A 25,119-nucleotide genomic window follows, 5' to 3' on the forward strand; every position below is an offset into this window, starting at 1 on the left:
TCAGTCGTTAATGTCACTGTACTGAGCTGGAGCTGAGTCAGCCATCACCCTGGCTGCAGTGAAGCAGAATTTAATCTCCCTCATCTTTTCATTATAGGGCTTTTACTTCATGCATCAGTACAAGAGGAAAGACCAATGCTTTGTAGCAGGAATTCCATCCAACTTGACTCTGGAACAGTTTGGTTCCAAGTGAATCAATTAGTCTCAGTAAAAACAAGCAGAGGAATTCCTTCTTTGCCAATTTTCTATCAAAAATTATCTAGAGAGATAAAGGAAGAATAGGAATGTTTATTTTTATATCTGCCTCACATTCTCTGGAATCTAGCTGTCCTGATTCATTAATATATGCTTTGTTCCTTCTGCACCATGTTTAAAGGCAAATGCTTAAAATAGAACAAACAGAGTGAAATATTAAAATTCCCAACAATTCTGAGTAGCCATTCCCTAATTTTTATAAAAATTGTTATTTTTTTAGTCTGTCAAATATGTCATTAATAAACATGCCTTCGTTAATAAATAAAGCCTCATAATTTACCTGGAAAAAAAGATGTACAATGATCCAGGCAATTAAATCACATTACATAATTGTCATAAAGAGCTTATTTACTTATTGGTAGATATAAAATTTAATATGATTAATAAGAAGTTCTGTTACAACTGATTTCTTGAATTTGTATATATGATTTTTTTACTTGACTTCTTAAAGACAAGCTGAAATTTGAAAACAGGTTTTGCTCAAACTCTCCTTGCCCTCACTTACTCATCTTTTCTGTTGTGGCTTCACATTTCTCATTTACTCTCTCCATTTATCTAGATATTATTTATGATAACATACTGTTATGATCATCTCTCACTCAAGTTACCTTCATATGGTTTCAAAATATGCCTGTATTTTTCCCTCTTTTCCCTACTTTTCTTGATTAGTTTGAAAAAATTTTTTTTCCTTTTTTTTCTCTTGCTACTGCTATAAAATCAACCAGTGGGTAAACATAATTAGATATAGTATTTTGTAGACATTCTCTGTGAATCACGACACAGGAGAAGATTTTAATATTTTAGAACAAATAATGCAGAAAAGTACTTACCCACAGTCCCTTCTGTGCCGTCGGTTTCCTTTGGAATATAATGTGCAGAGAGATCACTCTGCAGGACTTGGTCTGATGTGGCTCTGGCTAAAGCAGCAGCCAGAAAGGAAGGGCAGTTACTGAAAGAGAAAATGAAAGGTTGTTTCAGTCAGAATCAGGGACCATCACATTGTACATGATTACTAATGCCTTAATTGTTAACATTGTCTCAAAACAAAATTATACCTTTAAACAATAGTCACTGCATATTTGTTGAGAGCAGATTATATGGTAGGCAGTCTGCCTAGGCACTGGGTATACACTGGTGAATCACACAGATATGGCCCCTGACCTGGGGAGGCTTACAATCTGGTTAGGGAGACATGATGAATAAGTAAACAGATAGGATATAACTGAAAATTGCGATACGTTTTATAAAGGCAACAAATAGTATAGAAAGTATTAAAGGGAAGTACCTGCTCAGAATAGTCAGGAATGCCATACCTCAACGGATGAGAAGGACGCAGTTATGTGGGAGCGGGAAGCTGGGGGAGAATATTCCAGACAGAGAAAACAGCATGTATACAGGCTCTTTCTGAAAGCTTGGTATGTTTGAGGAACCGGAAGAAGCCCAAAGAAGATAAAGTATAGTGGGTAAGGGGGAAAGTAGTGAGGAATAAGGTCAGAGGAACAGGAACAGGCCAGTTATATGGATCTTTTACTCAAAATGCAGGGGGAAGTAATTGAAGATTGTGAGCTAGACAGTGTCATAACCAGACATATTAATTAAAATATTACTTTGACTGCTGTGTCACAGAAAATTGGACAGCAGCAGGAATGAAGGAGGGTGACCAATAAGGAGACTGTTGTGATCCAGGTGAGATTAAGAAAAAACTGATTTTGGAGAAAGAAAATATAGAACTTGCTGATTCCTGTATGTAGAGGTGAGAGACAGAAAAGAATGAGCCTGAGTCCTAGGTTTTGGTCTCAGCAACTCGGTGAATGGTGGCATCATTCACCTAGATGGAGACACCAGGAAAAGACAGATTTGTGGAGGAAAAGGGTAAAGTAGAAAATAAGAATTCATTTTAGCCATGTTAAGTTGGAAAAATCTGTGAGATATCCTTGTGAAGGTGTCAGATGTCTAATTATATATTTTAGTGTGGAGCTCAGAGATGTTAGGAAATTTGGAAGTCATGAATGTATGGATAGTATTTAAAACTATGGAAATAGAGGGGAATTCCCTGGTGGTCCAGTGGTTAGGACTCCACTGCAGGGGGCAGGGGTTCCATCCCTGGGGGGGTACTAAGATCCCACAAGGTGCAAACCGTGGCCAAAAAAAAAAAAATTTTTTTTTAAACTATGGAAATAGATCACATAGAAAAAACATAAAAAGAGAACTACTATGGACCAGTGACTTCTATGTGCCTCCTATTTTCCCCCTTTTGGAATAGTAAGTACCTTCCCAACATACGCATTGTATGTTGGGTAGTAGTGGGGAAGGGGGTAGATAATATGCCTCTTTAGTCCCCAAGTTTTCAAATCAAATGGAACTATATTCAAGGAGCTGTCATCAAGAAATTATACCCAAGGAATCTCACCTGGACCTGACCTCACTGAGATCCTGAACCTCAAGCCTGAGCCTGATGCCATTAAGGGATGAAACTTTGGGAGACTTTGTGGGAAGGGTGAGTGAGTTTTTTCCATGTGGGAAGGATGTGAATTGTGCGGCCAGAACAGACGGTGGCAGATTGTTTTTCTAAAAAAGGTCACAGCAATATTTCTGGACCTACATGCTCTTTAAGAACTTTACCGTTCCAAATGAAGAGGCTGAATCTGTTTTCCCTTCTTTGAATGTGAATGAGACTTTGATGAAAAAAAAAAAAGTGGCAAGAGTGATGCTGTGTGACTTCTGGGATTTGGTCATAAAAGACTCCATGACTTCCCTTTGGCTGTCTCTTCTCTCTTCCTCTCTCTTCCTCCCTTTTCTCCTTCTCCTTCTCCTCCCCTTCCTCTGCCATTCCCCTCCCCCTGGGACATGGACAGGTTCATGTGGGTGTCAGCTGAGGCTCCCAGTCAATGGCTATTATCAACTGCTTGACATGTAATGGCAAAGGCCTTCAGATGATACCAGTCCTAGCCTGAGGCCCCAGACATCCTGGAACAGAGATAAGCTGACCCTGCTTTGCCCAGTCTTAATTCCTGGCCCAAAGAAACTATGAGCATCATAAATGATTGTTTTATGCCACTAAGTTCTGTGCTAATTTGTTACACAGCCATAACTGAAAACCCAACACTGAGAAGCTTGGTGGAAGATAAGGAACCTATAAATACTGAAAAGACACAGCAAGATAAGTAAAAGGTGAACCAAGAGAGTAGAATGTTTGAAGAACAGAATGGTCAACTGTGTCAATACTACTGAGAAGTCAAACAAGATAAGGGAAAAATTAGATATTGAATTTAATAACATGTAAATAAATCATCACTGATTGGGTGCCAAGACAATTCAATGGGGGAAAAAAAATAGTACTTTCTGCAAATGGTGCTGGGACAACTGGATATCCACACACAAAATAATCAAGTTAGTGTCTTTCCTTACACCATATACAAAAATTTACTCAAAATGGATCACAGACCTAATTATAAGAGCTAAAACTATAAAAATCTTAAAAGAAAACACAGCAGTAAAACCTCATGACCTTGGATTAGGCAATGGCTTTCCTAAGTATGCCACCAAAAATACAAGCAGCAAAAGTAAAAAAGAGTTAAACTGAACTACATCAAAATTTGAAACTTTTATGCCGGACTTCCCTGGTGGCGCAGTGGTTGGGAATCTGCCTGCCAATGCTGGGGACACAAGTTCAAGTCCTGGTTGGGGAAGATCCCACATGCCGCGGAGCAGCTAAGCCTGTGCGCCACAACTACTGAGCCTGCGCTCTAGAGACTGTGAGCCCCAACTACTGAAGCCCGCGCACTCTAGGTCCCGTGCGGCACAACAAGAGAAGCCACCGCAATGAGAAGCCTACGCACCGCAACGAAGAGCAGGCCCCACTTGTCGCAACCAGAGAAAGTCCGCGTGCAGCAACAAAGACCCAATGCAGCCAAAAAATAAAATAAATAACACTATAGAAATATTAAAAAAAAAAAATAATTGTAATGGTAGTGGTAGTACTTGGGCATATAACCTAAAAGGATGGAGTGTTGTAGTCTGAGAACAGGATACTGGTGTGTATGAATTTGGAGCTGGTGCAATTTTTGTGATAACAAGGTTTAGGTGGGACCAAGAAAGTGAGTGGTTTAGAAAGATAAAATTAAAATGTTTACGTTCCAAGTCCCCAAGGCAAAATAAAAAACTTAGAAAATTCTGTTTATCTTATCATTCATCAGTATTCTTCAAATTGTAGATTATGATCCATTAGTGGGTAAATCAATTTATGAATTGTGAGCAGCATGTTTTTTAAAAAAAGGAAATAGAATAAGGTGCATGAGGTAAAGCTAAGTATTCTAGATATATATTAAATAAGTATATACTGAATCCTGATTATGATGAAAAAATTTTGAAAGTTACTACCCTTTAACAATTATGAAATAAATTGATGGCGTCCCTTGAAATCCAAATGCTTTATAAACAATATTACCATTTCTCCTTTCATGCTAAGTTAACCGAATTTTTCTTGATGAGTCAAAATCTTCCTTCATAGACCCAAACTCTTTGTCAGCATTGCTTGTCTTTACCTTTCATCACGCTTTATTTTGATTAACTGGACACATCCAGATATTTTGCCCAAGTGGACTTTTAGTATATAGTTATAACATTTACTTGGTTCCTTTGCTGTTTTAAAATTTATGTTTAAAAAAATCTGAAAACCTTTATTGCAACCTTGTTCCCAAGAGTTCCCCCCAGAAAGGATATCTTTTGTATAATTATTAAACTATCTGGATCTCGGTTCACCAAAGGTAAGAATGTGAAAACTTTAGAGAATAAGGCAAGAACCATTAGTCTCATTAATGTGTCATCTGCAATACATTTTTAGTCACAGTTAATGTAATTTTTTACTTTTTGTCAGACAGAATGAAAATATTTTCAGTGAAGTAGGGAGGAGGATTAGCTGACGAATAGCTAGAGATAAAACATCAAGCTAGACACCTCACCCACATCAGTTATTCCTACATGTCAAAAAGCTACAACACTTAGCATGAATAAGTTCTTATGGTTTTGACTCTGATTGAAAGTGATTATTTCTGAAAAATCAGAATTGCAAATATATTTTAAAACATTCACATCAGAGAATATTTGATCAACTCAAATAAAAGCTTATCATTAAAGCTTGTCATTTCTAAGAGAACTACCGAGAGAAACTAACATGATAATAACATAGCAAACTGCTTTCTTTCATCATTTCTCATACAATACTTGAAAGATCCCTATACAGCAGGTTTTAGAGTTTTAAAGTTTGGCAAATGTATTACATAGCAAATATCAGAGGATGGCCAGTAATCAAGGCAATCTGGGGAACTGGGATTACAAATGTTACTATGTTGAGAGCATTGCTGAAGAGTATGATTAGAAATTTTTTAACTTTTGCAGTATGTGTCATTTTGGGGGACTGGCTCTTTTAAAATCAAATTAATCTTGTTAAGGCCCTTCAAATATAGTCCAAGAACACTCTTTTGCTGTTTACTTATATTAACAGATATTTCTAAGTGCTTATTACCATTCCTATCTTCTAGCAATTCACATCCTGCAAACAAAAGGAAATACGTTTTCATACATACCAATTTGTTACTTTCTTGTTTTGGGAATACAAGTACAGACTTTATATAGTCATAGATAAAAATAAAATCTTTAGTTTATGTCTAAGTCATATATAACCTATATGCATAAACACCTTTTGAACAATGTTGAGATATCATTGGGGTCTGGTTAGTTTTAAATTTTATTTATTTATTTTTAATTAATTAATTAATTAATTTTTGGCTGTGTTGGGTCTTCATTCCTGCACGCGGGCTTTCTCTAGTTGCAGTGAGCGGGGGCTACTCTTCATTGAAGTGCGTGGGCTTCTCATTGCGGTGGCTTCTCTTGTTGTGGAGCATGGGCTCTAGGCGCGCAGGCTTCAATAGTTGTGACACACTGGCTTCAGTAGTTGTGGCTTGCAGGCTCTAGAGCGCAGGCTCAGTAGTTGTGGCACATGGGCTTAGTTGCTCCATGGCATGTGGGATCGAACCCATGTCCCCTGCATTGGCAGGCGGCTCTTAACTACTGCGCCACCAGGGAATTCCCTGGTTAGTTTTAATTTTTAAATTTAGTCACATACATTAAAAAATTCCACTTCACGGGAATTCCCTGGTGGTCCCATGGTTGGGACTCCTTGCTCTCATTTCCGAGGGCCCAGGTGAGGGCCTGGGTTCAATCCCTGGTCAGGGAATTAGGATCCCACAAGCACACACAAAAAAAAGAAAAAATATTCCACTTCATTAAAGCTATTTGTCAATGAATACATGAATGCATATTTGGATTTCTGTGTATACTGACTTTTTCAATGTTATGTATTGTGAAGCAGAAATCCAGCTCTATTAAACTTCATACACTGAACTCTGTAAACAAAGCACAGGGTCTTGCTTTAAGCTAACAATAGTTCTTCAGACACACAAAATAAAACTCAGATTCATAAATGTTCTGACTCTTCTTCCCTGCTGCTCATATTGGCTAGTGTCATCTTTATCCTCAGACTATTTATCTGAGTAGGTCAGTCTCGATTCCTCAATTCTATTTCAGAAATAACCACAACCCAAAACATGCTTGGTGGAAGATTTTGAATTATAAAAATACAGTTGTATCCTAGTGACCTTGAACAGTTCAGTACTTATCAATGTTTATATTATTTTATTTTAATCAGTATTTTCCTGAATTAGTCCTTTAAAAAGCCACACAGTATATCTGGGAGCAGTATTTAAGGATGAGGCGGATGTGAAATCATTGTTACAGACTGAAAGTTTGTCCCTCCCCCACCCAGATTCATATGTTGAAATTCTAATCCCCAATGTAATGGTATTTGGAGGTGGAACCTTCGGGAGGTAATTAGGGGATGAGGGTGGAGCCCTCATGAATGAGATTAGTGCCCTTATGAAAAAGAGACCCATGAGAGCTCCCTTGCCCCTTCCACCAGGTGAGGACACAAGGATAAGACAATTATCTATAAGCCAGAAAGCATGCCCTCACTAGATACCAAATCTGCCCGGGCTTTGATCTTGGACTTTCCAGCCTCCAGAAATGTAAGAAATAAATTTCTGTTGTTTATAAGCCTTCCAGTCTATGGTAATTTGTTAAAGCAGCCCAAATAGACTAAGACAATCATTATGGAACTACTCAAATCATTATCATAATTAGTGGAGCACAAAGAAGGAAAACTTCAGTACTGAGTATGTTCATGTCTTTTGCTCTAGATGAGCACTGATTTCTTTAGATTTCATAACAGGACCAAGTCATAGGAGAATCCCTAGCATTACTTTCACCTAATGTGCCTGCAAGAATTTTTTTAAGTGATGAAGAATAATTAGGGATCACTATTGACTTTGAAGCCTGGACATAAACACAAGCAAGACCTAAAGTTTCCGCCAACTTATTTAATTGCTATTCAACTAACTTGTTGGAGACAGGTTATAGCATAAATATAAGGAGTTAGAAAGTCGGGTTCTAATTCTAGCTGGGTAACCTGAAAAAAGACTCTTAAATTCTCTGGATTTTAATTCCTCAATAGAAAAATTAAGAAATTGAAATAAAATAACTCTAAAGTCTCTTCCAGGTTTAAAATTCTAATTCTATGATTCTATTCCAATAAGGTTTTGAATTTGTAAGATGGGACAAAGGCAGTGTAAAGGTATAAATTAACACACTTCAGATCCAAAGAAATGTTTTTATACACACCAGCAGAATGGAAATAAATTCTATATATTCCTTTTGTAAGCAATATGGGGATATTCTTCTTTATGTACTAGTGTCTACTTAAAAGCTGAATGTATATTTATTTTGATAAATATAATCAATCCTTGCAGTGAATCTACCAGTTAGGAAAGAATCCCTCAGATTTTATATATTAAAAGAAACATGCCATAAACATCATATAAAATAATATAGGTACCAACTGGTTATGAAGCTTTATATTTCAAACAAAAGAGTACTATTTCTTACCTCTTTAAAAATATTTATTTACAAAAGCTTATTCTTTCTCCACTCTATAGGTTGACATGAGTCCAATCCAATTTTTCCATTAGAGAAAAGGAAAGGTGTCAGATTGGAATTGAATATGAAAGCTGGCTCTCTTTCAGCACTATATATTGCCATCTTGGGATAAAACAGGAACCAATAGATAAATAGATTATTCTAGCGTAAAACATTTACTTTTCATTTATTTTCAAGTATCATGGGTGGGTAAGTTTTGTTAGATGGACAGGATAGTATTTTAGTCAGATCTTTTTTCTAACTTGTTAGTATCTTCCACCTGCATATTAAGACAATACACATTTGAAGACTGCAAACTGAATTCTTGTTATAAACCAAGCCAGGAAGCATTTTCCTCACAATGCCAAACCTACACACATCACTAAAGACATTATTAGAGAAATTAGAGGTTTAAAAGTACATCCTTCCTGACACTGGCAATGTGGGCGTCAGCACAGCACCCACAGCTGTGTTTCAGCAGTCTTGGCACAGCATTCCTAAGGTAATAAAAATTCGTGAAGGTGGGTAGTTTCCGTCAATTAACTCTGAGAGAAACTCATCTGGAGCAGCCTCACCTCAGCCCACGTATCACGATGATGCAGTCTACTCAATATGCCCTTGCTAGGGTGGCAACATGTAAATGTTAAATTTCTGATCACTCCCCTCCCCCAAGTTAATCATAGGTATTCTAAATCTAGAATACACATTAAATTAAAATAAAGAAGGCAAATTCTCCGCCAGACTTGGTATTCTTTTTCTTAGTGGACCAAATGGAGTTAAACTCAGGGTTGAATTCTTTCCTCTTTAAGCTGTTTTCTTTCTTTCTATAGCAGCCTCCAGGACCGCCACCTGGAGTCAGCTGATTATAATGCCCACACATCACAGATTCTCTTAGTTAGTTAGCCTTGTTGAATATACATAATGCCAACCACCAAATGACTGGCTCCTGAAGTGATGGGTTTGGGGTTCTTCAAGCAGGTATTTCATTCCCTACTGTTGCTATCAGTGCCATCTTAACAGCCACTGTTCACTCTGACCAGGCTGGTACTCAAGCCTAGCCAACAGGACCTTGAGTTTTCTGTGAGTGGCGACCGAGATGTCACACATTTACCAAAGCTCAGGCTACCGCTGGTATCATAAGACCACACAAAGAAGAGAGCTTAGCAGTAACTCTTTTTTGTCATTATTCTTCCATGACCAAAAGGAATTAAACGGCCCAAGTTAACTGAAACGTGTCAGCATCACCAGTGTACCTTCCTGTTGCTAACTCCTACATCCTGTTCTCAGATCTGACTCACTCAGAAGCATCTGACTGCTGATTATTCCCTCTACTTTGATACACTCCCTTCTCTAGGCTTCCAGGACATCACACTCTCCTATGTCACTCACAGGATTCTGTCTTCTCAATCTCATTGGATGGTTCTTTCTCTTCTTCTTGCCCTTGGAATTCCTCTTACCATGGTGTAAGTCTTTTCTTTTTCTTTTTGCATAGCCTTCGTCAATTTCTTGTATACGATATGCATTTCTTATTTACTGTGTTTATCATTTATTTTATGACTGCATTCCTTCTCCCATTAGACTGCAGATATTTTTGTCTACTTTTGGTCATTGATGTCTGATGCTCAGATCAGTGCCTGGCACACAGTGATCAATAAGTATTTGCTGAATAAATAAAGTTCTGTCTTTCTGATTTATATCAATATATATTTAAGCCATTCCCTAAGTTCTTAGAATGAATGTTCCTTGAGAGGAGAAAATCAATACATTTACATAAGAGTATATCACATAACACAATGTTGAGTTCTTACATGTAGGCTATGAAACTTGGGCTAGTATTAGTAAACAGGTGATAACCATTGGCAAACAGGAACTATGGTCATATTTACACTTTTGTTGTCAGCTCAAGTAACTGGTTTATGCTATCTCTAGTCCCTTTCACTAAGAGATAATGTATTCAAAAATTTAAAACATGTACGGCTTTTTAGTAGGAACTTTAATTCAACCAATATTTTTAAACCATTGACCAGTTTTAAGAAAGCAGGGGCTTCCAAACCCCCTAGGCTGTGCAGACAGCCATGCGGGGCCCCAGCCCAACAACCAGGAGGCCAGCAGCAGCCCCATGTACCTCCTGGGTTGCACAGTCAACCTGCCCTCCAGTGGGCACACAGCCACTGCACAAGATACAGCCTCATGGCCAACCAGACTAGGGGCCAGTCCTGCCTACCAGTGAGTGCACCTACAGCAGTCAGCTCATCACAACATAAGGGACCATGCAGCCCACATAGGGAGCACACCTAGAACATATAACTGGTGACCAGAGGGGAGTGTGCTGTGAGGCCCCACAGGATGTCTCCTAAAAAAGGCCACTTCTCCAAGATCAGGAAACATAATCAACTGACCTAACACACAGAAATAAACAGATAATTGGGCAAAATGAGGAGACAGAGGACTATGTTCCAAACAATGGAGCAAGACAAAAACCTCAGAAAAAGAACTAAATGTGGAGATAAGCAATCTGCCCAATAAAGAGTTCAAGGTAATGATCATAAGGATGCTCACCAAATGTGGAAGAAGAATGGATGAACGCAGTGAGAATTTCAACAAAGAGAAAATATAAAGAAGAACCAAACAGAGCTAAAGAATACAATAACTGAACATTTAAAATACACTAGAAGTAATCAAGGGTAGATCAGATTATACAGAGGAATGGATCAGCAATCTGGAAAGCAGAGTAGTAGCAATCACCCAAACTCAGTAGAAAAAAGAATTTTAAAGAAAGCAGGATAGTTTAAGAAACCTCTGAGACAACATCCAGCATCGTAACATTCACACTATAGAGGTCCCCGAAGGAGAGGAGAGAGGGCAAGGAGCAGAGAAACTATCTGAAGAGATAAGAGCTGAAAAGTTCCCTGACCTGGGAAAGGAGACAGACACCCAGGTCCAGGAAGCACAGAGAGGCCCAAACGAGATGAACCCAGGGAGATGTACACCAAGACACATTGTAAGGAAAATGGCAAAAATTAAAGAGAAAGAGAAAATCTTAAAAGCAGCAAGAGAAAAGCAACGAGTGAGGTAAGAGGGAATTCCCATAAGACTATCAGCTGACTTTTTAGCAGACATTTGCAGGCCAGAAGGGAGTGACATGATGTATTCAAAGTGATAAGAGGAAAAAACTTACCAAGAATACTCTACCCAACAAGGTTATCATTCAGATTTGAAGCAGAGACAAAAAGTTTTACAAACAAAAGCTAAAAAAGTTTAGCACCATTAAACCAGCTTTAAGAGAAATGTTCAAGGGACTTCTCTAAGCAGGAAAGAAAAGGCCACAACTAGAAATATCAAAATTATGAAAAGAAAAATCTCACTAGTAAAGGCAAACATACAGTAAAGGTAGTAGATCAATCACTTACGTAGCTCGTAGGAAGGTTGAAGGACAAAAGTAGTAAAACCATCTGTATCTACAAGTAGGTAAGGGATACACAAAACAACAAGATGTGAAATATAACATCAAAAACATTAAATGTGGGGACTTCCCTGGTGGCGCAGTGGTTAAGAATCTGCCTGCCAATGCAGGGGACACGGGTTCGAGCCCTGGTCTGGGAAGATCCCACATGCCGCGGAGCAACCAAACCCATGCGCCACAACTACTGAGCCTGCACTCTAGAGCCCGCGAGCCACAACTACTGAACTCGCATGCCACAACTACTGAAGCCCGCGTGCCTAGAGCCCTTGCTCCGCAACAAGAGAAGCCACCACAATGAGAAGCCCCACACTGCAACAAAGAGTAGCGCCCACTCGCCGCAACTACACAAAGCCCACGCGCAGCAACAAGGACCCAATACAGCCAAAACCAAATAATAATTAATTAATTAATTAATTAATTAAAACAAAACAAAAAAACATTAAATGTGGTGAGGGGAGTAAAAATGTAGGGTGATTAGAATGCCTTTGAACTTAAGAGATAATCAACTTAAAATAATCATTCATACATACATACACATACACACACACACACACACACACACACATATATATATATATACACACTGTTATATATGAACCTCATGGTAACCACAAACCAAAAACCTACAATAGATACATATAGAAAAAATAGAAAGGAATCCAAACAAATCACTAAAGATAGTCATCAAATCACAGGGGAATAGAGCAAAAGAAGAAGAAAGGAACAGAGAAGAACTACAAAAACAAACAGAAAACAATTAAAATGGCAATAAGTACATACCTATCAGTAATTATTTTAAGTGTAAATAGACTAAATGCGCCAATCAAAAGACAGAGTGACTGAATGTATAACAAGACCCATATATACACTGCCTACAAGGATTCCTTTCTGGTCTAAAGACACACAAAGACAGGCCTAGGGCTGGTTGCCCAGGTGGCAGGCAGCTGGGTGCCGCCATCTTGCCATACAGTGGGAGCTGTGTGCCTGGCTCCCATGTCCTGCAGCCATGCTGCCTTGCACCCTCCCCTCAGGGCGGTCCTGCCCTGGTCTGGGCTCAACGAAGCAAGAGCTGGCGCCTGGCAGTGGAAGGGCAGCCCAAGGCCCGGGATGGTGAACTTTTGTGCAGCTGTACATTACTCCAACCGACAGGGCAAGGGGGAGAAGCACGCTGGCTCCTGCCACAGGTTTCCCCCTAAAGGACTCAGAATGTCCGATCCAGTTATTAAAGGCTGTTCAGAAGGATAACTGGACCCCCACTAAGTAGTCTTTCCACAGTAGTGAACACTTCACCAAAGAAAGCTTCTCCACGAGGCTGGAGGATCAGCACTGACTGCTCAAGATCATGGCCACGGCTTCCATCTTCCACCTGACTGAGAAGAAGGGAGCTGGAGGCCATGGATGCACCAGGAGAAAGGATACCAGAAAGGCCTCTGGGGGCTTGAGGGGACATGTGAGTGAAGCAGACAGGAAAGGAGCTGCAGGGTCATCAACACCCTCAAGTGAAAACCCAGCGGTCAAGCTGGAGTCCTGCAAGTTGAAGTGAGCTGCACTGTAGGGTAAAACTGCACCCAGGGGGCTTCCCTGGTGGCGCAGTGGTTGAGAGTCCGCCTGCCGATGCAGGGGACACGGGTTCGTGCCCCGGTCTGGGAAGATCCCACATGCCGCGGAGTGGCTAGGCCCGTGAGCCAGGGCCGCTGAGCCTGTGCTCCGCAGCGGGAGAGGCCGCAAAAAAAAAAAAAAACAACAACAACAAAAACCCTGCACCCAGGGCCACCCCAGAAGCCACCAGTCAGAAACTGGTGCAGCAGCCTCTGGAAGTACTCCAGAAGCCAATCTGGCTAGCGCAGCATTAGACAGCCAGGGAGAAGCAAACGTCTGCTGTAGAGGCTGGCAGTCAGAACACCACCTCCCCTGACGGGGACCTGGTAGATACGAGTGGCATTTCCACGGATAACTTTATCCCCCCAGTACCTGGGGCTTGCAAATTTACTGGCTCACTTCATTCTTACAGTTTCTCCTCCAAGCACGCTGGAAAGAGGCTGTCTGTCCCCTGAGAACCTGTTGACCGAAAGAGGCTGAAGAGAGACATGGAGCCTGACTGCAGCAAAACCAGCCTGGGGCCCAACAAGGGCTTGGCACACAGCCCCACAAGTTTGTCCCTCACAGCAATGCCTCAGAAGCCCTCCCAGAGCCCCTCCACCCCTCCAACAGATGTCACCCTGAAGCCAGGCACAGAAGCTGTGCTAAGTGAGCACAGGGACACCAGCCCCATGTGCATCAAGGAGATCATCCTGTCAGCACTGGGGGCCTACAAATTCGTCAGTGTGTTGCAGTCCTGCTGCTTCTCACCCTGGCAGAACAAGAACCAAGTGTGCTTCCTATGGGAGCAGGAGGAGAAGAACAGCAAGCTAAAGACCCTGCGACACAGGGTCAGCTGCTTGGACAGCCAGGTGTGCAAGCTGCAGGAGAAGCGGGACCAGCTGAAGAGAGTACGCTTCCCCTACCTGAGCAGGCGGCTGTCCCCTGAGCCCCCACCCTGTGGTCAGTACCAGAGCCTTGAGGCTCCCACACTGCCTGGTTATTATGGGGCGGGGTTCTTGCTGATGGCCTCTGAGCACTTCTATGTGTTGCATGCTCCCTGCTGTCCCTGCAGAGGCTATGATAGTAGCTGTACCTTGCAGAAGAGGAGCCCAGGTTGGTGAGCTCACCTCACTCGCTGCAGGGCACACTCAAGAGGCACCTTAGGAATGGGGGTTCAGCTAGTGAGAAAGAAGGCATTTCGTGTCAGCTGGGAGAGCCAGAACTACTCAATGAATGGTTGACAATTGGTTTTCCACTTGAACAAGGGAAATCCCTTTGTACTGCATATCTCACACAAACATAAAATCCTAATGAATTTGGATCTAAATGTAAAATAAAATAGACATAGTAAACTATTAGAAAAATTACAGGAGACTCTTAAAATCATGTGGAGGTTTTTTCATCCATGTTCTAATTAATATCCTTGAAGTTAAATAATTTTGAACATCAATAATAATTTCTTTAAAATAAAAAAAAACATACACACAGAGTGAAAGTGAGGGGATGGAAAAAGTTAATCCATGCAAATGGAAACAAAAAGAAAGCTGGAGTAGCAATACTTATATTAAAAAAGTAGCCTCTAAAACAAAGCTATAACAAAGACAAAGAATGACATTACATAATGATAAAGTGATCAATCCAACAAGAAGATATAGCAATTGTAAAGATATATGCACCCAACATAGAAGCATCTAAATGTATAAAGCAAATATTAACAAACACATAGGGAGAAAGTGACAGTAATACATTGGATACACAGTGATCCAAAATCTATGGGATGCAGCAAAAGCAGTTCTAAAAGGGAAGTCTAGTGATACAAGCCTACCTCAGGAAACATGAAAAATCTCAAAAAAGCAATCTAAACTTACATCTAAAGAAATGACAAGAAGAACAAAGGAAACTCAAAGTTAGTAGAAGGAAAGAAATAATAAAGATCAGAGCAGAAGTAAATGAAATAGAGACTAAGAAATAGAAAAGCTGGTTCTTTAAAAATATAAACAAAATTGATAAACCTTAAGCCAGACTCATCAAGAAAAAAAAGAGGCTCAAATTAAAAAAATCAGAAATTAAAAAGAAGTTACAACTGACACCAGAGAAGTATGGAGGATCATAAGAGATTACTATGAACAATGACATGACAATAAATTTGTCATCCTAGAAGAAATGGGTGAATTCATAGAAACACACAATCTTTTTTGTGTGTGTGTGGTACGTGGGCCTCTCACTGTTGTGGCCTCTCCCGTTGCGGAGCACAGGCTCCGGACACGCAGGCTCAGCGTCCATGGCTCACGGGTCCAGCCGCTCCACAGCATGTGGGATCTTCCCAGACTGGGGCACGAACCCGTGTCCCCTGCATCGGCAGGTGGACTCTCAACCACTGCGCCACCAGGGAAGCCCGAAACACACAATCTTGAAGACTGAATCAGAAAGAAATAGAAAATATGGACAGACCAATTACTAGGAACAAAATTAAATCAGTTAAAAAAAAAATCCTGACAAATAAATGTCCAGGACCAGACAGCTTCACAGGTGAATTCTACCAAACATTTAGAGAAGAGTTAACACCTATCTTTCTCAAACTATTCCAAAAATTTGAAGAGGAAGGAATGCTTCCAAACTCATTCTATAAGGTTAGCATTACCCTGACACTAAAACCAGACACCACAAAAAATGAAAAGTAGAGGCCAATATCACTGATAAACATAGAAGCAAAAATCCTCAACAAAATATTAGCAAACTGAATTCAACAACACATTAAAAGGATCGTACACCATGATTGAGTAGGATTTATCCCAGGGATGCAAGGATGGTTCAATCTACACAAATCAATCCATGTGATCCACCACATTAACAAGCTGAAGGATAAAAATCATATGATCATCTCAGCAGATGCAGAAAATCTTCTGACAAAATTCATCATCCATTTGTGATAAAAAAAAACCTCATCAAAGTAGGTATAGAGAAAATATAGCTCAACATAATAGAAGCCAACAGTTACAAACCTACGGCCAACATCACAGTCAATGATGAAAACCTGAAAGCATTTCCTCTAAGATCAGGAACAAGACAAGAATGCCCATTGTCCCCACTTTTATTCAACATAGTACTGAAAGTCCTAGCCACAGAAGTCAGACAAGCAAAAGAAATAAAATAAATCCAAATTGGAAAGGAAGAAGTAATACTGTCACTATTTGCAGATGGCTTGATACTACATATAGAAAATCGTAAAGCCGCCACTAAAATACAGTAAGTCCCCTACATACGCATGAGTTCTGTTCCAAGAGCCCAGTCATAAGTCCAATTTGTTCATAAGTCCAACAACGTTAGCCTAGGTACCCAACTAACACAATCGGCTATATAGTACTGTACTGTAATAGGTTTATAATACTTTTCACACAAATAATACATAAAAAACACAAAAAATAAAGAAAACACTTTTAATCTTACAGTACAGTACCTTGAAAAGTACAGTAGTACAGTACAACAGCTGGCATACAAGGGCTGGCATCAAGTGAACAGGCAAGAAGACTTACTGAAGGAGGGAGAGGAGGTGGGAGATGGTAGAGCTGAAGGATCATCAGCAATAGGAGATGGAGGGAAAGCTGCAGTTTCACTCACACCTGACGTTGATGGCACAGGTTCTGGTTCCTTACTGGATTCAATTCTATCTACCCTCCTGAAAAAACGATCCAGTGATGTCTGGGTAGTAGCTCTTTTTTTTCTCGTCATAGATGACACAGTACCACTGGATTGCATTCTGAACGGCGGCTGCAACCCTCATGTACCGTTCTACGTTCGGGTCCTGTGCCTCTAAAACTAACAGTGCCTGGTCAAATAAAGAAAATCCCCTTGTCATTTCCTGCATCGTGAGTCTCTTCGGTTCTTCAGTTACTACTTCTTCCTCTTGTTTCTCTGTGTCCTTTCTCTGGGCCTCCAATTGCACCAGGTCCTCATTAGTAAGCTCCTCATGTTGCACAGCAAGGAGTTCGATGAAGTCATCCTCTTGCAGATCTAGCTCCAGCTTCTCATTGAGAGTCACTAAGTTGCTGAAGACCACGTTCACATCTTTGAAAGTTTGCAACTTGAAGGTTCATATGTAGGGGACTTACTGTATACAAAGCACTCATACGGCTCAACACCAACAAACACAAACAACCTGACTAGACAGTGGGCAGAGGGCCTGAATAGACATTTTTCTGAAGAAGACATACTGATGGCCAACAGACACGGGGAAAGATGCTCGACATCACTAATCATCAAGGAAATATAAATCGAAGCCACAAAGGGATACCATTTCATACCTGTCAGAATGGCTATCATCATCAAAAAGACCACGAATAAGAGGTGTTGGTGAGGATGTGGAGAAAAGGGAATCTTCGTGTACTGTTGGTGGGACTGTAAAATGATACAACCACTATAGAAAACAGTATGATGGTTCCTCAAAAAATTAAATATAGAACTGCCGTATGACCCAGCAATTTCACTTCTGGGTATATACCTTAAAAAAGTATGAATTTGAAAACATATATATACCCTGAAATTCACTGTAGCACTTTTTACAATAGCCAAGATATGGAAGCAACCTAAGTGTCTGTCAATAGACAAATGGATAAAGAAGATGTGGTGTATATATACAATGGAATATTATTACTCAGCCATAAAAAAATGAAATTTTGCCATTGCAACAACATTGAATGGATGTAGAGGGTATTATGCTCGGGAAATAAGTCAAACAGAGAAAGACAAATACTGTATGATCTCAATTATATGTGGAATCTAAAAAACAAAAACCAAAAAAATGAAAACAGACTCATAGGTACAGAGAACAACCAGGTGGTTGCCAGAGGGGAGGGGTGGGGGCGGGGAACAAAATAGGTGGAGGAGATAAAGAGGTAAAAACCTTCAGTTATAAAATAAATAAGCTGTGGAGATGTAATACACAGCATAAGGAATACTCTTCAATAGTATTGTAATAACTTTGTATGGGGACAGATGGGTGCTAGACTTACTGTGATCATTTCATAATGTATGCGAATGTCAGATCTCTGTAGTACACCGGAAACTAACATAATATTATATATCCAACTATATATACTTTTTTTTACAAAAAACAGGGGCTTTACTATGATGAAACACAATTATTCTTTGAAACACAACCAGAAATAGAACCCTGTTTAATGAGTCTACTAATCCACATCACTATTTCTAGATATTACTTTAGGTCATAAGATGTTACATATACATTCTGAATACAATATTGATATAACAAAATGATATCTTATTTTCATGAAAAATGATAAAAGTAGCTACAATTTTTTGAGTTATTACCTGCCAGCTAATGTACTAAATTCTTTACATCTTTTATCTCTTTTAATTCTCACAGTAACACTGTGAAATAGGGCGCTTCTGAAATTCTTAACTGAAGAAATTGATGATTAGAGAGGTTAAAGTGGAGCCACATTTTAAATCCAGGTGTAAGTCTTGAAAGCTATAGTGTAAACCTCTAATGGTGTAATTGTTTACCCCAGGAACACATGTGATAATAATCAGATTCTACTTATTAAGAAAACAGAGATAAAAGATAATATGCTAAAAGTTGTAGAGCAAATCAACAACATGGTGGCTACAAGAAACATATTTCATGAATTCCAGTCCCTTAACCTAGTTTTCCCATGAACATAGCTTATGTATTTATTCATTTATTTCATTAACTTTAATTAAAGAGTAATACATACCACACTGTTTTTGAAAAAAATCAAAGAATACAGAAATACTTAAAGTAAAAAGTAAAGGTAAAAATGATCAGTTTTCTAAATCCTTCTAGGCTTTTTTTCTAAGTGTTTACAGACAAACAGAAGAATATAGCTTTGTTTTGGATTTATTGTAGTATAAATGAAATGATATATGTACCATTACAAAATGTACTTTTCCCTTAGCAATCTGTTTTACGGAACTTTCCATGCCAATGAATGCACACACACACAAACACAAAACTTATTTTAAGTTGCTACAGTTTCTCTATCAATGACAGATTATTGATAATTTTTAATACTATAGACAATGCTTCAGTGAACATCATTACATCCCGTTTTGTGCACACTGCACAGATATATAATCCATTATTTGTTAAATTACTTTATTTTTTACCAAAATACTGCAATCATATATATACTTATTAAAGTAAAGTTGAACTAAAAGACTCATGATGAAAGAACGAAAACCCTTACCCACTGTTCTCTATGTTGCAGAGGATACCAGCATCAACTTTTCTAGCCATTCTCCTGTTTCCATATTTCTAAGTAAAATCTTTATACTCATATTTTTTTAATATAACATGGGCATACATTTCTTTAAAATTTTAAAAATTTGTTTATTTTATTTATTTTTGGCTGCATTGGGTCTTCATTGCTGTGCGCAGGTTTTCTGTAGTTGTGGCAAGCGGGGCCTACTCTTCATTGCGGTGCACGGGCTTCTCATTGCAGTGGTTTCTCTTGTTGCGGAGCACGGGCTCTAGGCGCGCGGGCTTCAGTAGTTGTGGCACGTGGGCTCAGTAGTTGTGGCTCGTGGGATCTAGAGCACCGGCTCAGTAGTTGTGGTGCATGGGCATTGTTGCTCCGCGGCATGTGGGATCTTCCCGGACCAGGGCTTGAACCCGTGTCCCCTGCATTGGCAGGTGGATTCTTAACCACTGTGCCACCAGGGAAGCCCTATATTGATATTTCTTAATTTATCAATATTAGATATCAGATATATTATCTTCTTCCCATGGTAGAGGAGGTGTTAGTTCTTCTTGATTTATCAGTATTAGCCTTATCTTTTCTCCATAGTGAAGATTTATTGATTCTTCTCACAAACCCAACTCCACTCCCCGCCAATTTTTGGTTAAATCAGTAAGTTTTAAAATATTCCAACAAGAGAAGCCACCACAACGAAGAGTAGCCCCTGCTCGCCGCAACTAGAGAATGCCCATGCGCAGCAACAAAGACCCAACACAGCCATAAATAAATAAATAAATTTATATATTTAAAAAAATTCTTTAAAATATTCCAGGTAGGGCTTCCCTGGTGGCGCAGTGGTTGAGAGTCCGCCTGCCGATGCAGGGTACGCGGGTTCGTTCCCTGGTCTGGGAAGATCCCACATGCCGCGGAGCAGCTGGGCCCATGAGCCGTGGCCACTGAGCCTGAGCGTCGGGAGCCTGTGCTCCGCAACGGGAGAGGCCACAACAGTGAGAGGCCTGCGTACCGTAAAAAAATAAATAAATAAATAAAATTCCAGGTATACAAATAGTGTGAATTTCTGAAGTGTGTACTAAGATCACAACTCCTTTCTTTCTTGTACAACTTTTTTTTCCTAGAGTTGATGACTGCCTCACTTTTTCCCATTTGCTTTGTTTTCAACATACCTATCAGTAATTTTTTCCAAATGCTCCAACAACATTGTGGCACACTATTCAATGATATTTTCTATATGTTCAAGCAAATCAGTTTCTACTTTTTCTCCTGGAAAACACCCTGGACTCTACAGTCTTGCTGTACCAATGACACCCTGGGACTTTCTTATGGGGCTCTTCTGTGTTTGGTTTCCCATTTCCTAGATCCCTCATCTTCTTTTCTTATCAACTAGCTTTTTAGACTTTGCTAGAGTGCATCCTCTGTAGTTTTACAGCTTTCTACTATCTCCCCCCACCCTTATCCTCCCAGTGCTTTTGAGTCATATAATATCTACATATCAGAGTTTATAATATATAAATTCTGTCCTAGAATAGTAAGCCCCCCATTAATCCTATGGATTCAATGCTCATATAAAGTCTTTTGCTATATTTTCATCACTTGGTTATCTAAAGTGTGTCCTCCAGTAGTTTCTCAAGAAGGCATTAGGGAAATTATATTTTCTGAGTTTTTGCATGTTTAAAAACGTTGCCTTTTCACCTGAACAACAGTTTGAGAAGATATAAAATTCTTAGGTCACACTTTCCGTCCTTGAGGACTTTACAGATCTTGCTCTACTGTCTTCTGACACTGAACTTTTCTGAGAATTCTGAAGCCAATTTGAATCTTTCTCCCCATCATGTTTATTCTTTTATTCTGGAGTCATTAAAAACATCTTTTTTTGCAGTCCAATAACATTACTAAATTATGCCTTAACGTTAATTGTTCTATGTAAATTCTTCCTGGCTCATCATGTGCCCTGTCAATCTACAGATTCAAATCTGCATTTGTTTTGAGCAGTTTCTTTGAAAAATACCTGTAAATATTATATTGTATTACTTGAGTTTTATTCTTCAAGGACAACAATTATTCTCCTTTACCCATGTGCCACATCTAACACTGGTTCTTTATTCCTTTTAGACATGTGGTTAAGTTCCATTTCATTTTGTTCATTTTTTCTCAGTTTTACCCTCCATGTACCTTACTGTGTTTTCCAGAAGTGTCTACTCTTTTTCCTGCTTCCAATACGCCCCTCATTTCATTGACAATTTAATTTTTCTCTTCCACTTATTTTTCGAGCTCTGTTAGCTAAACTTCACCTTTTGCACTAACCCTTCCTTGACCTACCTCTGCTTTGAGTTCTAATTTTATCAAAGAACTTGCAAGATTAATTTTTTAAAATTATCATTCAAGACAATATATCTTATTGCAACTTTCATCAGGAAAATTTTTCAATTGCCATTTATTTTTGTTTACGTCAACTTTTTAAAATTTTTATTTATTTATTTTGCCATGCTGCACGGCATGCGCGATCTTAGTTCCCTGAGCAGGAATCGAACCTATGACCCCTGCAGTGGAAGTGCAGGGTCTCAACCACTGGACTACCAGGGAAATCCCTACTTCAACTTTCTAAAATTGTAATGTCTTTATATAAAATCCCTGCTGGTTCCTTTATGATAATAACCTATAAATGAAGTACGTTTTTCCTGGACCAGCTCTTCCTAAGAGGTTCATGTAGCTCACAATGAAGTTCCTGAGGACCCAAGGTTGTGTGAGGGAGTTATTTTATTCTTGACTTCTCCCTAGCCAACAAAGCTGCTAACAATACAGAGTCTCTTGGGACTTCCCTGGTTGCGCAGAGGTTAAGAATCCGCCTGCCAATGCAGGGGACATGGGTTTAAGCCCTGGTCCGGGAAGATCCCACATGCCATGGAGCAACTAAGCCAGTGAGCCACAACTACCGAAGCCTGTGCACCTAGAGCCCGTGCTCTGCAATGAGAAGCCACGACAATGAGAGGCCCGCGCACCACAACGAAGAGTAGCCCCCACTCGCTGCAACTAGAGAAAGCCCACACACAGCAACAAAGACCCAAACAGCCAAAAATAAAAACAAGTAAATAAATTTTTAAAAAATATGGTATTTCCAATTCCTCATTCAACTTATCCTCTTTTCTTTCTTGGTGCCAAACTACGTATTGAGGAGTCCCTGCTGGTAGCCTGTGAAAGGTTCCAAAATTATTTTTGCCCCCCCAAAGAATACCACCTTTTTTGGAGCATACACCTTATTGGCTTTCACTGAGATCTTCAGATGAAAGCATTCTATCTCATCATTTTCTGAAACCCATTTGGTCTTTGTTGCATTTGGTAGCCCTTAATTTTCTGATATGGTGTTAACAGATATAACCTACTCTTACTGAAGATGGAGTTTGCATTTTTCTTTCTTGTTCATCCTCCTTTTTTTTCCTGGTGATTTCTGAGAGAAGTAGACAATGTCATTGTTATTCTACTATTTTAAAGTCTGTAATGAGCCCTTATTTTTTTTAATCACTCTCTGAACTGCTTTTCAGACAGAGAGTGATAATTACTCTCATAATATTGAAGCACAAGTGTTAAGTCTATCTTGATTCTTGAGTATGGCAAACAAGACAAAATAATACTTTCTTGAAGGAGTGCATATTCAATGAGTTGAATCAAATACATTCAACTAAGAAGCATAATAAATTAGGGAAAGAAATGATTCCAGAAGGAAAACTGATGGGTGAGAAAAATCTGTAATTCTAAACTCCTATTCTATGCTACTTAATTTATGCTATGACCCTGTATTAGGCATTTTGCCCTCAGATTCTTCTCTGTAAACTTAAAATCTTTAGTTATTTGTTGCATGTATTTTGGATGGAATGTAGAGATCCTGTTTAAATATAAATTTGTAGCAACTGAGTAATACTGAGAGTAAATATCAAATCAACCAAAATGTATGAAGTGTTTATAATTACCTTTTATTCTCCTTCCTGCCCTCTAAATTATTCTAATAAGCCCAAGGAAACCTGAAGCCAGGCAAAATCTGTAGCAGGTTGTAGATTCCTTCTTTCTAGTCTGTACAGCTAACATATGTGCAAAACCAACTGCATTCACTAGAATTTAAATAAATCACCAAGAAGAAAAAGCTGTAATTTACTTTCCTACTTTATTTTAATCCACATGATTATATAGAAATTCCAACAAATAGTCTTGTGAATACCTGCTTCTTTTTTTTTTTTTTAATATTTATTTATTTATTTATTTGGTTGCCCCGGGTGTTAGTTGCAGCAGACGGGCTCCTTGGTTGCGGCTCACAGGCTCCTTAGTTTCAGCTTGCAGGCTCCTTAGTTGCAGCTTGCCAGCTCCTTAGCTGCAGCACATGGGTTCCTTAGTTGTGGCATGCAAACTCTTAGTTGCGGCATGCACGTGGGATCTAATTCCCTGACCAGGGATTGAATCCAGGCCCTCTGCACTGGGAGCGTGGAGTCTTAACCACTGCCCCACCAGGGAAGTCCCATACTTGGTTCTTATAAATTGTGATAGAACCTCAAATAAATTCTTAGCACAGAGGTAGGAAGAAATTTTCCTGATACTGAAAATAATGACAATTTATCCCAGTAAGACCTTCCAAACTTACCAGAATTTGAAATGACAAGTTGAGATTAGATAAGTTAATTTCTCAATGACATATATAAACAAAATAACATGGTAACATAAATAAATCAAGCAGTGTTTCATATTAGTTTTGCGAAAACTTACATCCAGCCAGAAACATAATAAGTAACTTAACTTTCAAAGGTAATTGCTTATATTGCTTCACTCTGTGAAGTAAATAAGGAAGCAATTGCTTTTGAGGGTATTAAATGCTTTTTGCTTTCTCAGTATTCTATGATGAAAATTTTCAAATGTACAGAAAAGTTAAAAGAATTTTACAGTAACTATTTAGAAACTCATCACTTAGATTCTGCCATTAGTATTTTGCTACCCATCTATTTACTGATCAATCCATCAATCCATCTTATTTTTTATGTTTTAAAGCAACGTGCTGATATCAGCATGCTTCCCCTTAAATATTTTAATATGCATATTACTAACTAGAATTCAATATTTGTTCTAGCAAAATTTACATACAATAAAATACACAAATCTTATATGTATTTTCACTGAATTTCAACAACTGCATGTACCTATGTAACTCTCCTACAAAGCTACAGGACATCATCAGTACTCAGGAAAGTTCCTTCATGCTCCTTTTCAGTTATTCTCCACCCCAAGCTTCCCACTATTCTCACTTTTCACACCACAGATTAGTTTTGCATCTCTTCTTGAACTTAATATAAACAGAATCATAAAACCATGTACTTTTTTATGTAAGTCTTCTTTCACTCAGCAAAATGTTTTTGAGATTCATCCATATTATTGTATATTGACACTCCATTCCTTTTTATTGCTGAGAAGTTTTCCATTGTGTTAATATACTGCAGTTTATGAAAGAAATTGAAGATGACTCAAACAGATGGAAAGATATACTGTGTTGATGGATTCGAAGAATTAATACTACTAAAA

The 25,119-nt window shown here is 39.0% G+C and overlaps 1 protein-coding gene and 1 pseudogene across 1 annotated transcript in view; one reads left to right on the plus strand and one right to left on the minus strand.

Annotated features, from left to right (window-relative positions):
- PPM1E (protein phosphatase, Mg2+/Mn2+ dependent 1E) overlaps positions 1–25,119 on the minus strand; it is a 165,452-nt gene that overhangs the window by 23,556 nt on the left and 116,777 nt on the right. The window contains exon 2 of the mRNA XM_060082876.1: positions 1,086–1,204. Coding sequence (XP_059938859.1) covers positions 1,086–1,204 — 119 coding nt within the window. The remainder of the gene's footprint in view (positions 1–1,085; positions 1,205–25,119) is intronic.
- LOC132478451 (peroxynitrite isomerase THAP4-like) lies at positions 12,704–14,448 on the plus strand (annotated as a pseudogene).

Source organism: Mesoplodon densirostris, chromosome 18 (assembly GCF_025265405.1).
Source record: "Mesoplodon densirostris isolate mMesDen1 chromosome 18, mMesDen1 primary haplotype, whole genome shotgun sequence".
Lineage (NCBI taxonomy): Eukaryota > Metazoa > Chordata > Mammalia > Artiodactyla > Ziphiidae > Mesoplodon > Mesoplodon densirostris.